Raw genomic sequence first — 14,113 nt, 5'->3', positions numbered from 1 at the left:
GTAATAAGACTCCTAATGTAGGACATTAGTGGTTTGGTTCAGACCTAGAGGAGCAAATGGAAGGATTCCTAACAGCATTGTCGCTAACAAGCTGTTTTTCAAAATATTGGAGGAGTGGCTACCCAAGCCTGTTGCTTGCACAGAAAGAGAGCTGCAAGTTCATACACAATATATTCTGCTCTCAAATTTTGAAACAGTCTCTTCAAATTTCAGGATTTACACAACTGCATGAAACCGTTGTATACATGAGGGAAAAGAAATCAAGTGGATAACATTGGAGATTAATACGGATAAGATTTTAGTTCATTAATTTTCTCTCTTGCACTCCCATAGAAGTGTCAGCAAGTAATGGATACTTTCAATTGCAAGACTAAACTGCTCTTAAATGAAGTCATGTTAAGTCAATTGGTGTTTTTCTTCACTTTTCTCAGTAACTTTACACATAGCTGCACTTTATTTCTTTTCTTGTGTTCTCATTTTTCTCTTGATGCACATTACTTTTCATCTTCAGTCTGCACATCTTCTAGGTAAAAATCTGTAATTTTAAAGGCTATTTTCATTTGTTATTTTAAAAAGATACAGTCTGCACGTGTTCAGCTACTGTTTTACCAGCTGGTAAACAATTAAAGCACATGTTCTAGCTCAGTGGAGCAAAACTCACACTGAACTGCTCTGCCTACATTTGCATGGGGGAAAGGCACCTGTAGAGAAGAAAGAGAGAAGGAGCTGGGAAAGAATGAATTTGGGTCAGTTCCCACAGCCCTGCATGCATGGAGACCTCCACACTGCACATACTGGTAGTTTCCCATGTGCAAGGATACATGCTGGAAAACAGAGGACAATAAATGCTTCAATTTGCTCCTAACCCCTTAGGAATGGCCCTGAGGAAAAGCCCACCAAAACAGTTTTCCCATTACTATAAAGCTTTTATTTCTGAAAGATTCTTCCCTTAAAGTATAGCACCTTTCCTCCTGCAATCTCCTGCCTCCCAAGGGCATGCTCCTCCGAGGTGGAAAGTGTTCAGCTAGGCACTGAGCTATGAGCTTTTTCCAGTCCCTCAGTTATATCCACCTTAGCACAGCCCCTGTGGTTGCCCCTCCATAGGTGCTGCAGGACCACAGTCTCCTGAATGGAGTTTGGCTTTAACGGGGGGAAACATGTAAAACAGAGGTGGCTTAGCCGCATGGGTCCACCTCCTTGTGAAAGCATGCTCTGTTATACCAGCCTTCCTTTCCTGCATTTGGGCAGTGCCTGCACCTTGTGCCAGCCCACACTTGTGGAGCACAGGGCAACGGTTTATCCTTCCATCCATTGCTGTGTGAGGTACCAGGTGATGCCAATCCAGCTGGGGTGTGCTGGATACCAGAGGCTCCTGAGTGTCTGTCTCTGCCATCATGTCAGCATCTCCATAGCAACCCTCAGCCACTACAAACATCAGTACTACTGCCTTAATTTTAAGTTTACTAGTGATGTGCTCAGAAATTGGCCTTTATTAATGGCAATGCAGATTCTTAAGAAATAGTGGATCATCTAAAACAAATATGCCAAATAAAAGCTATTATAAGTCTGGTGCAGAGGAAGCAAAATAGCTTTGCGTAAAATATTAAAATGAGATTTGGCTGCAGCATGCATCCAGTTGTCTTTACCTTAGGCTTTTGTCTAGTATTATGTTTGGCTTTAATTTTACCCATTTCAGTACTTCATGCAGTTTACAGAGTTAATGACGCATCTGAAATAATTTGCTAGAGTGAGGGGCTGGATTCCCAGCAAGAGGATCTGCAGAAATGCAAGGAGACTCTTCTGACTGTTGTAAGTAAAGGCAGGGTTTGGCCATGCATATACAGCAAAAATCAGGTGCCTGCCCCAAAAAATTGTCTTCACTGTTTACTCTGCACCATTCCTAAAGTAATAACAGTTGCCTGCCCTGGTTAATGTTTTCTAGAGGACACTTTGCTTTCATAATGTTATTTAACAGTATAAATAAGAGAGGGAGCTGCAGGGTAGTCCTAGTGAAGACAGCAGGATCCTTGGAAGCTACTGTAAGTGATTTTTTTGTTTGTTTCCTATAGAGGTTTCAAAAGTGCATCCTCTTGTTGCATGCAATTGATTTTAAGTCTTTCCTAGGATTGTATCTTATCTTGAAATCTGTCTTAGCAATTGTTCCCGTGATAAAGAGGCTTTTCTTAGGTCAGCTGGATATAAAGGATCACATCGCGTTGTGCATCACAATTTAGGTGTGGAATTGCCTGCATGTTATCAAGTGACTGGCAGGAGGAGCAAGAACCTGAAAGCCAGAGTGGAGTGTCTAATTGCCTTGTAGAGAAGCGAGCTGATCTCTGGAGCCAGCAAATCCTGAGCACCTGAAAGTGGGTCTTTCCCACATGTGCCTCCTGCTAGAGGAAACAGGCTCTGCTCCATTGAAAGTCTGAGGATGGGTGCTTAGAGCTTTTTTTTACTGTATTGGTGACTCTTTTTAAGTAATTCTGCTGATTTTCGTATTCACGGTCTACAAGAAGTAGCTTTGCTTGGAGAATGGGATACCTAAGGTCTGCTTCCCTTTTGGATGAGACATCTTACTATTGCTGTAATCTTTAGATGATGAGATCATTGAGAGGGAAAGGGAGAAAATGGTGCTCAGAGAATCTAAGATTGCAGTGAGGCCAATGTTTTCACGAAGCCAGAGACTGGGTGGTGGTCAGGTGCACACTGGAAAGTAGAAACTGGGAACCTGGTCTGATCAGTTCTTGGGACTGCTGCTGCTTTGCAGAGAGAAGAAAATCTCCTCTGTCCCACCTGACTGTCCTATCCACTGCACTAGTTCTTTTTTATCCTCTGGCCTCAGTGACGCTTCATCTCTGACGCCGTAACTCAAGTTCAACAGCAAATACTGATGGTGGCCTGGTAGAAGAGTGCGAGCTCATGTTCACCTGTTTTCAGGTAAAAGGAGGCCAAGAAGTGGGTGATGCCACTCTTGAAGGGTGCGCTTCCTGAGTGAGCTCTCCAGTGCTAAGCTGTTTTACAGAAGGTGCATGACGCTGGGAACAGCTCTGTGAACAGTCACATATGTTTCTAAAGGATAGTGTAAACTTGACTTCCATGTTTCTGCTGCAAAAGGAATTACTTTTAATGAAATAGTCACAGTGGTTAGATTCTCTGCAGAATCCAATGCCCTTGGTGTGTGCTTTCAACCTTCTCAAGGGCCTCAGGCACAGAGGCATCAAAACTCTGAATCACAAAAGAAGTAAATGTCTAGCTGATCAGACTGGAAAAGGCCCTGATCGTGTCCAGGAGCACACAAGGAGGTATGCAGGGAGCTTTCTGGCCAGCCAGGAAAACACATGTGAGTTTGTGGTGCTCTTGTGAGTAGGTGGTGCTGGACAGTATGCTTCTGAGATCATTTTCTCACACACAGACATGACTAGTCAAGTCTTTCTTTTGTGACTTTTTGTGTGCTTGGATGCTTTTTTTTTTTCTGATATGGCCCTAAGTAGCTGAGATTAGTTCAGCCGACACCACTGGTGGTGGTGAGGCCGTGTCTTGATATGCCTGGTGCTCTCACAGTGCAGCTTTCAGGAAACAGATTTCTCAAATTTCCTCATTTAGAAGCAATCAAGAGGGAAGCAGCACCATCTGGTGAGCAAACGGCTTTTCTATTTGGTGCTTGCATATGTTTTTGAGCAGTGCAAATTTTCATGTTGTCTAAAATGAGATTATCGGTGAGGACCCCTAATGGGAGTAGCATGGGATGAATATTCATGTCCTGTAAGCATCTCCACTGCATTCGCGATGTTGGCCCTAGGGGCTAAATCAACCACTCAGACTCAGATCCTGGAAGGACTCACCTTCAACCTTACAGAGATTCAGGAGAAAGAGATGCATGAAGGATTCCACAACCTTATCCACCTGCTGAGTCATCCCGAGAATGGGGTCCAGCTCCAAATCACAGAGATAAAAATCAGTCAGTGGACAAAATAGCTATGCCCACAAAGAAGCAAGTTTTATCAGTCAGAAAACTTAGTCCAGCTCACTTCTAGGTCTTCTAGTGAAATTATTCCAGGGTAACTTCAGCTAATCCCAGTTTTCTCCATGTTCTTTCCAGAATATACCATCAAAATTAAGTACTGCCATTCTGGGTTGCACAGCAGGGAAGATGATTGTGTGATAGGGAAGAGGTAATATAGTCGACAAGTGTTATCACCAAATCTATTACAGATAAATTGATTAAAGGAACACTCCTCTAGGTGCTGGCATGCTCTTGAACCATTGTCTGGTTTGATTGAAAGCTCTTTGTGAAAGCAATCTTTTCTTGAATACAACAAAGATATTGTCATTGCATAACATAAACAAAGAAAATAAACGAGGCAGAGGTAAATGGGTTTCCTTCCACACTATTCAACACAGCAGTGTAGATTTGGAATTAGAATTGAAGAGCTTTTCACTTCTACTCCTATGTTTATAGAAAAACTGTTTTTCTGGGGATTATATGAGTAAAGGTCTTAAAATAGCAAGCTTCCTGGCAAATTAGCCCCTTCGTACAGGGAATTCCCTAAGGGATTTTTAGAACAGGTTCTCAGCCCTTTGCTTTTTAATAAATTGTTAGCAAGTATGCTTGGTAGGAAAATCCTGTAATCGTTAAGACTATATGAGAATCTGCATCTTCTGCTTCATACTGAAGGGGTGTCTGTTGTCAATTTATTACTGGCTAATCACTTGCTAACCTAGAAGCCTGAATAATAGCAAATGGAATAGTACATATCAAGCATGAAGTAACAATCTCCAATCATATTCTAAAGGCTTACAGGATGCAAATTCTATCATAAAAGTACCTTTACGTTTCAAATAAGGGCCTAATAGAGTGGGCCACTTGTATCTTCCAGAGTTAAACAACAAAGAAGATCTTTACAAACTGCAGCTGCTGAGTCTTTTATAATCTCATGATTTTAAAATCAACCATTGTCAAGATTTCTGTGAGAGCTGACTCATGAGTCTTGACTGTTTGTGATTGGCCAGTACTGAGTAACAGATGGATGATTCAGATTCAGGTTGTATTTAATTATCTGTGAATTCAGAGCTGTAATAAAATGAAATTAATTCCATGAAAGTACACAAATTAACTGCAAAATGCAAACATGTCATAGCTACACAGAGCAAAAATATCAGGATTGGAAAAAACCCTTCAGAAAACTGTAAACCATATTTTACAGAACTCTTACAGTAAAACCTTGTTATAATCGTTATGGTCACATAACCAGGTCAGTTAAATTCCATGTCTACTTTGCATTCCTAATAAGTAGAAATTGACAGCTCAATGTACGTGTATAAAACTCCACCTATCTGCTGTGTTTTGTAATAAATACTAAATGTAATGAGATAGGGAACAGGTGGTGACTTATGTTTACAATGAAATGTTTCATTCTTTGGTATTCATGTTATTCTTAATAAATTATGACTGCAGCTGTGTAAACAGTTCACAGTGAATAATTTATCCAGAGGCAGCTTCTGAATCGGCCTGCTGGATACGTGGAAATAGATTAGGCTTAGCTCTGATGCTTTTGTTTGGGAGTTGATTTCTTTTCAAAGTCTGACTAATACATTGGCTCACTGATGGTAGTTTAACGTATTCAGAACTGGAGCCCTTATGTTGAGTTACAAGTAGCTAGATATATTGAGAAGTATCTTTTCAATGTCAAAATCAGAGGAGGAGGCCAAACTATAATTTAAAACTACTGTGCACAGTAATTGAAAATGTACTTTCCAAGAACCCTTATGGTTCTTCCAATTGTCTATAACACGGTAGGTGTTATTTCAAACAGGCCTGCTTTTTAGAAATACTTCTATCAAACACAGAAATGTTTGAATATAGCTCAAAAAATGTTTTGTTGCTCTTATGCAGGTCTAACTGTAACTGGATATTCAACTACTAATACAAATTGCTCCCTCTGATGTTATGGAGAAAGCAGGACCACGAGCATAGCACTTTCTGACGACAGTCCCTCACGTTGAATCATGCCAGAACAGAAAGGTGCAATTGGCTTAATATGCCTTAACTTGCACAAGTTGTAGCAAATCTGGCTTGTTATCTCCTCAAATCCTTTGCAACTCTCTCACCGTTCCTTTGCCCTAGATCCCTCCTCAGAAATGAGGCCCACTGGGACGTTCACATCTACGTTCCCAAGGTCTCTTTGTAAGAGCTTATACAGTACAGAGTGTCAGCTCTGCAAAGGAATGTAGATACCACAGCCAAGTTTAACATGTTAAGATAAATGTATTGCCCTTTGACCAGTAGAGTATCTGATAAAAATAAAGCCTTGGTTTTGATAATGACATTGACTCCTTCTGCTGTGCCGAAATCGAACCCAGCCCAATGGTTTGGTTTGTCTATTAAGAGACAACACATTACTTCAGGTTCTTATTTAAAGTGTTACATCATTATTTTTCAGAAAGAAAGAGCACCTATTCCTTAGAGACATAAGGCTTTATATTCAGTATGCCACTGAAAAACAGCCGCTACCATTTGTCCTGTCTTGAAATAGGATGTCTTATCAATCTGACCAAAAGTTTATTTAAAGATCTCCTTCATGCCTGTGTGCTCAAATTCAGTTTGTATGCAGCTATTGATTGTTGCCCACTAGCATGAATTTCCTCTTTCTTCCGTTACTCACAAAACATCCAGACTTCTTCTGTGATGCGCTTTCAAGGAATTATCTTAGATCATTAGTGTCAAAAGCACAGTGGTATCGCAGCCCTTCAGTGATTAGCTATGGTGTCTTTTCCGACGGGATATGCCCCGTTCTCTGGCCTGTTGAGGGTGCTATGTATTCAGCTAATCCATGCTGCATTTTTCCTTTGCAGGTATTTAGGGTGAAGGTGGCAGAAAGTGTTGGTGACAACTTGCCAGGAGGTCTGGGAAAATAAAAAAAAAATCTGGCAAGAGATGAAGAACATGGAAACTGAGGATAAAAGAAAGACATACGATTTCTTATTCAGTGGGAATAATAGAATAATTATTTCTACTTAATTAATTTACTTACCTTAGTAACAACTTCTCCTTTTTTCCATAGGATTTTAATACAAGAAGATGAAGATGACACTCTACATAAGTTTGCTACTGGCTGGGCTTCATGCTGTTTCCCATGGTCAGCTACCACCCAACCACCACAATGGACATGATCCAAATGAATCTAAATACCAAATGCATCACAGAGGTGAAGCAATCGCTTGCCTCAAACTAGTGCCAAACAATGCTGACTTTGCATTTCAATTTTTTAAAGAGGTTACACTGGAGGCACCTAATAAGAACATTTTTTTCTCTCCTGTAAGCATCTCCACTGCATTCGCGATGTTGGCCCTAGGGGCTAAATCAACCACTCAGACTCAGATCCTGGAAGGACTCGCCTTCAACCTTACAGAGATTCAGGAGAAAGAGATACATGAAGGATTCCACAACCTTATCCACATGCTGAGTCATCCCGAGAATGGGGTCCAGCTCAACATGGGGAATGCCATCTTTCTAACAGAGAAGCTGAAACCTCTAAAGAAGTTTTTAGATGATGCCAAAGCTCTATATCAGCTGGAGGCTTTTACCACTGACTTTAACAATCTCATGGAGGCTGAGAAGCAGATCAACGATTATATAGAGAGGAAAACTTATGGGAAAATTACGAATTTGGTCAAGGACATGGATCCAGAGACTATAATGCTTCTGGCTACCTTTGTTTTCTTTAAAGGTAAGTCCTCACTTTCACATTATTCATTCTTATCAACCAATCTAATCTCAGCTACCTTATTTGGAAATTCCTCTGGGGGAAATTTCCAATGCTCTTTGCTGAGCCAGAAGAGCCCCTAATGGCATACTGGAGGTGATAGAGCCATAGCCTTCCATGCAGCCTGAGCTCACTGTCATAGGTTTAACTGCAACTCAATTTGCTCAATGTTCTTCCAGTTTCCACTGAAGGTGCTGAGAAGCATACATGGCCTAACACTTTAATGCCTCTTTTAAAAGTATGCATGATTCAATGGTCTAATTTACTACATACTCCTTTTCTTACCTATCAGATTCCTTTATGTATGCACACTAACATATTTATACATGGAAGAAGCTAGTGATGCCAGGGACATAAAGGGCAACAAGAAAAACTTCTATAGATACGTTAGTGATAAAAAGAGATCTAGGGAAAATGTAGGCCCTCTCCAGAAGGAAACGGGAGACCTGGCTAGTCGGGATATGGAGGAGACTGAGGTACTCAATGACTTCTTTGCCTCAGTCTTCACTGGCAAGAGCTCCAGTGGCACGGCCCAAGTCACAGAAGGCAAAGGCAGGGACTGGGAGAATGAAGAACTGCCCACTGTACGAGAAGATCAGGTTCCAGACCATCTAAAGAACCTGAAGGTGGACAAGTCCATGGGACCTGACGAGGTGCCTCCACGGGTCCTGAGGGAACTGGAGATGAAGTTGCTAAGCCGCTATCCATCATATTTCAGAAGTCATGGCAGTCTGGTGAAGTTCCCACTGACTGGAAAAGGGGAAACATAGCCCCCATCTTTAAAAAGGGGAAAAACAGGAAGACCCAGGGAACTACAGGCCAGTCAGTCTCACCTCTGTGCCTGGCAAGATCATGGAGCAGATCCTCCTGGCGACTATGCTAAGGCACATGGAAAATAAGGAGGTGATTGGTGACAGCCAACATGGCTTCACTAAGGGCAAATTCTGCCTGACTAATTTGGTGACCTTCTATGATGAGGTTACAGCGTTGATGGATAGGGGAAGAGCAACTGATATCATCTACCCGGACTTATCCAAAGCATTTGATACTGTCCCACATGACATCCTTGTCTCTAAACTGGAGAGACATGGATTTGATGGTTGGACTACTCGGTGGATAAGGAATAGGCTGGATGGTCACACTCAGAGAGTTGAGGTCAATGGTTCAATGTCCAAGTGGAGGCCAGTGACGAGTGGTGTTCCTCAGGGGTCAGTACTGGGGCCAGTGCTATTTAACATCTTTGTTGGTGACATGGACAGTGGGATTGAGGTCACCCTCAGAAAGTTTGCTGACAAATCCAAGCTGTGTGATGTTGTGGACATGCTGGAGGGAAGGGATGCCATCCAGAGGGACCTTGACAGGCTGGAGAGGTGGGCCTGTGAGAACCTAATGAAGTTCAACAAGGCCAAGTGCCAGGTCCTGCACATGGGTCAGGGCAATCCCAAGAACAAGTACAGGCTGGGCGGAGAATAGACTGAGAGCAGCCCTGAGGAAAAGGACTTGGGAGTGCTGGTGGATGAGAAGCTCAACATGAGCCAGCAATGTGCGCTGGCAGCCCAGAAAGCCAACGGTATCCTGGGCTGCACCAAAAGAAGCGTGGCCAGCAGGTTGAGGGAGGTGATTCTGTCCCTCTACTCAGCTCTCATGAGACCCCACCTGGCATACTGCATTCAGCTCTGGAGTCCCCAACACAAGAAGGACATGGAGCTGCTGGAGCAGGTCCAGAGGAGGGCCACGAAGATGATCTGAGGGCTGGAACACCTCTGCTATGAAGACAGGCTGAGAGAGTTGGGGCTGTTCAGCCAGGAGAAGAGAAGGCTCCGGGGTGATCTTATTGCAAGCAGCCTTCCAGTACCTAAAGAGGGTCTACAGGAAAGCTGGAGAGGGACTTTCCACAAGCATATATAGTGATAAGACAAGGGGCAATGGGAAGAAATTTTTCACTGTGAGGGTGGTGAGGCACTGGAACAGGTTGCCTAGAGAAGTTGTGGATGTCCCATCCCTGGAAGTGTTCAAGGCCAGGTTGGATGAGGCTTTGGGCAACCTGGTGTAATGGAGGGTTTCCCTGCCCATGGCAGGGGGTTTGAAACTAGATGATCTTTGAGGTCCCTTCCAACCCAAACCATTCTATGATTCTGATTCTAACAGAGGACATTTTCAGGAACAAAGTGGAAACACAGTGCATTTCTGATGTAGGTTAGATGATATGCACGTAAGGCTGATACAACAGCACTCAGATATGAGATCCTACATTAATTTTATCTACAAATTGAAGCTTACGACTGAAGTCAATGGAAATGAAATGTATACAGTATACCAATATACAGATGTCAGGTAAGCCTTTAAATGACATCTTATAGAAAGACCACTTCAATCACCTGAACAGAAAAGCAATGGTAGGTACAAAGAAAATGCCTAGTTAGCTCATTACTGACATCTGAAAAATAAAGTGAGATCGGAATCTAATACACTCTTTTGGCCAGGTGTAAAAATCCTTGTCTTACTGTAAACACACATTTTAAAGTATTACGTTTGAAAATTCTGAATTTAACAAATGGTGGAATAAGTAAATATTTTTACTAGTTATATAAAATTCAGTTTACAATAGGATTGGACATGGAATATTCAGTCATATTTTCCTTCTCTGTACCAGGCAACTGGGAAACGCCTTTTAAACCAGAGCACACTGAAGAAAGAGAGTTCTTCGTGGATGCTGAAACTACTGTAAAAGTCCCTATGATGCACCAGACAGGCATATTCGACTTCTATTTTGATGAGGACCTGTCATGCACTGTGGTACGGCTTCATTATAATGGGAGTGCTACTGCATTTCTGGTTCTTCCAGTAAAAGGGAAAATGGAGCAGATAGAGCAAACTCTGGTCAAGGAAACCATCCAGGACTGGTCAGACCATCTCTTTCAGAGGTAATCTTTTGGCCGTCAGCTGCAGCAGCACCTAGATTTATAGTCTTTTTACTTTTTTGGGAATGCAAATACCACAAACTTGCTGATTCTGGGAACTCAGTGAGTTATTTTTGGCTTGTGTGCCCTAGCTGTAAAACTCTTGCAGCTGGTTGGTCTTTAACTATTCTCTTATTGATGCCTGAGTGACTTGCTGCTCCCTCCACCAGAGCAGAGACCATCCTGATGGCCTCCCAGGAGTCCTGAATAACAAGCCTAGATTGGAGTTTCTAAAACGGTCCATTGACTGAATGAGAAGGTGGCAATTCTAAGGCAAATCTCCTATACTGAGGTTTCAGCTAATGTGTTTTACCTCTCGTATGTCACTGACATGCTTTGACTCAGACATTTGTCTAAACCTTAAATAAACAATAACTTAAATAGTTTGTAGTAATGCATGAATACATAATATGTCCCACACAAATATCTTCCTTACAAGAACCATCAGCACACAGTGATTGTTAGAACAGGCTAGTGATTAATTGTGGGTGTCCTGATTTTCTGGCATTTTGGTTTTGAAACTGAAAATCTAATGATGTTCTGTTAGCTCCTACCATTGACACTAACATCAACTAACACGTTTTACAACCTTGTTTGTCTGAGAGAGAAGAAATCTTAGCACTAGTAGATGAGTAATATCAATTTAATATGTGCTTAATTTACCAAGCTCTGCCCTGATTCACAGCTAATAAGGCTGTGTAGCTCACATCCATGATTCTTGGTGCATCATTATAGAAATACCAGCACAGTTAATAAAAACATAATGGGTAGCAAATTGGATATGACCTAATAACATGATATCTCAAACATAAAAACTTAAAAAAATATAATTCTCAGCTTCAAAATCAGGAAAATCTTTATCTAAAAGAATTCTTGGTGCAACTTCCTTCAAGATCAACACATGAGTAAGTTCTTCACGGGAGAGGCTATGAGAACCAAATGGTAATTTCAGTTTCACTGTTATGTTGATGCCAGTGCTAATACAATAGTTTCATCATCTTCTAGTGCACTGGGCAGTATTACATAAACATACAGCAGTGCAGTTTGGATCTCATCCATTTTGCTGTTCGACCCAAGCTATCTCTGGATGACACAGCAAAAGACTTGAGCTACCTAAAGAATAATCGCTGCAGTAGGTGACTTGGAGGCTCTGAGGATCTCTAGACAGCACATGAAGAGAAAATCCAGCAGAACGCATACTAAGCAGGAGCTGCCTACCGATGGCTCACAGTCAAAGGCAAACTCCATCATGGCCAGCCCACAGGAGGAAGAAAATTAGAGGATGGCGTGTCCAAAGGTGCAGGCAGCTGGGCATAGACCTTCTCTGGAGCCATGCCAAATGCCACAGCTATGCCAAAAACACTGCTTTGCTTTGAAGTGCTGCCGTTTGTCACATTTCTCCTCCAGCAGGCTCTGCCTGTGTCCCATTTCAGATCTCCACCTGCTTGAGCGACATGGGCTATCATCTCCACACCTCATCTTCTCTGGCTGTAAAGAGGGGCTCTCATTACTATCCTTTGCAGAGTGCTTTCAGATTTGCTGAAGCAAAACACCAGATAGATATTACTAATAGTATTATTCTTATTATTATTATTATTATAATTGATAGTATCACTATCCCTGTATCACCATGAGGAGCATCAGCAATTGAGTTAGTGCTCATTGTACATGCAGGGCCAGTCCAGCCTCCTGAGGTTTGAAACTCATGGGAATTACACAGCTTTCTCAACATTGTTTACATCAGTGAAAAATCCTTCTCACCACCTTCTGTGTTTCTCTTCTACCTAACAGCCTGATGAGCCTCTACTTCCCCAAATTTTCTGTTTCTGGGAGCTACGAAATAACACACACCCTTAGGAAGATGGGAATTGTGGATGTGTTCACCGACCAGGCAGATCTCTCTGGCATCACCGGTGCCCCGGAGCTGAAGGTTTCTAAAGTAAGACCATGGCTGTTGGTCCTCTCCTTTCTTTCACAAACATGAAGGAAAACAACTCTGTGGTAGCATCCAGAAATACCAGCTAAATACAACTTCCAGCTTCCCAGCTTGCCTGTAGCTGGGCTTACCCTGGCCTCAACCTGTGAGCTTACAAGAGGAGTTTGGTCCTCCATGACACTGGAGATCAGATTAGTTTGCTGCACATTTGTTTTCCCAAGGCTGGTGTTGGCTGAAATCTCTTGGGGCTATCTGGAACACAAGAGGAGCATCAACCCTTGGCTCCTCAAGGAAAGATGCTAACAGTCCTGGGCACACTCCCACCCTAGAGACTTAGTTTCTGGGCTGCAGACAAGCTCTTACAAGTGGACCCTCCATCCTTCATCCAGTCTTTAGGACAGAGGAAAAGTAGTCTGGGAGGTTTTTTTTTTTTGAGGAGATTTCTGTAGCTCTGTCCTGGTCCTCATTTAAAGCAGCCATGACTACAACAACACAGCTCACATCTCTGCTGTCTATACTCAGTTCTCAGTGGATCCTCCAAAGCAGGGCTGTTTTAAAAGGGGTCTGATTAATCTCTCAGGTGGCTATTGTCTGCCCAGAATGACTGACTGTTTTCTTTCTTCCTAGGTTGTTCATAAGGCTGCTCTGGATGTTGATGAGAGTGGTACTGAGGCGGCAGCAGCAACTGCTGCTGAAATAACGACAACGTCTCTTCCTCTGACCATTGAATTCAATCATCCCTTCCTCATACTGATTTTCGATAGAGATACAAACAGTACGCTCTTCATAGGAAAAATAGTTAATCCAACTATTACTAGCTAAAGTGACATATAAATTCTGCTTGCTATTACTGATTAAAGAAGATCTGAAACTGCTTGACATGATTCATTTCCATTTTTACCAGCTTAGTATATGGTTCTTTTGTAGCAAGAGTTTTCGTTCTATGACCTCATCAAAAACTATTGGTATTGACCATGACACTTGCTTAAGAGGAAGCAAGGAAAATGTTTTAAATTCAGCTAGCAAAGAATGCCTTTTTTACTTGACTGAAAGTCAAGGGAAGACCTATGATTTGCCAGCATTCAGAGAGAGATATTTGTATTACAATGGAAGACTCCTTAATAGGTGGTTGTCAGCCAGAGTAGCAGATAAAATGATTAACATTCCCGTGAACAAAGCAGAAGAGGTTGTAACTTACCATAAGTAAGTAAACAAGAGATAGGAAGAGTTGGATCAACAATGCAGGGTCACAGGAGACTGAAGCTTCTAATGGAGACAGCACTGGGAATGTGAAAAGCTGTCTTCAACACAGAAAGAAATCTTTCTTCACAAGAAACCTTTCATCATTTTTAGCATTAATCTAGCAGCAAAACTTTCTGAGTTTCTTGCAGCTCAAAAGAGCAGGAAGATCAAATCTGCTTTTGAACCCGAAGGCTTTCAACCATGTATTACCT

General features: G+C 42.1%; 1 protein-coding gene across 1 annotated transcript; it reads left to right on the top strand.

Moving 5' to 3' along the window:
- Positions 1-7,078: 7,078 nt before the first annotated feature.
- Positions 7,079-13,481, top strand: LOC104377763 (alpha-1-antiproteinase 2). Its single transcript, XM_009984627.2, has 4 exons — positions 7,079-7,727; positions 10,417-10,687; positions 12,515-12,662; positions 13,287-13,481. Exons 1-4 carry the CDS (start codon positions 7,079-7,081, stop codon positions 13,479-13,481), a joined length of 1,263 nt encoding a protein of 420 aa, XP_009982929.2.
- The last annotated feature ends 632 nt before the right edge of the window (positions 13,482-14,113 follow it).

The sequence above is a fragment of the Tauraco erythrolophus genome, chromosome 6 (assembly GCF_009769465.1).
Source record: "Tauraco erythrolophus isolate bTauEry1 chromosome 6, bTauEry1.pri, whole genome shotgun sequence".
Lineage (NCBI taxonomy): Eukaryota > Metazoa > Chordata > Aves > Musophagiformes > Musophagidae > Tauraco > Tauraco erythrolophus.
This window is presented reverse-complemented; position numbering and strand designations above follow the sequence as displayed.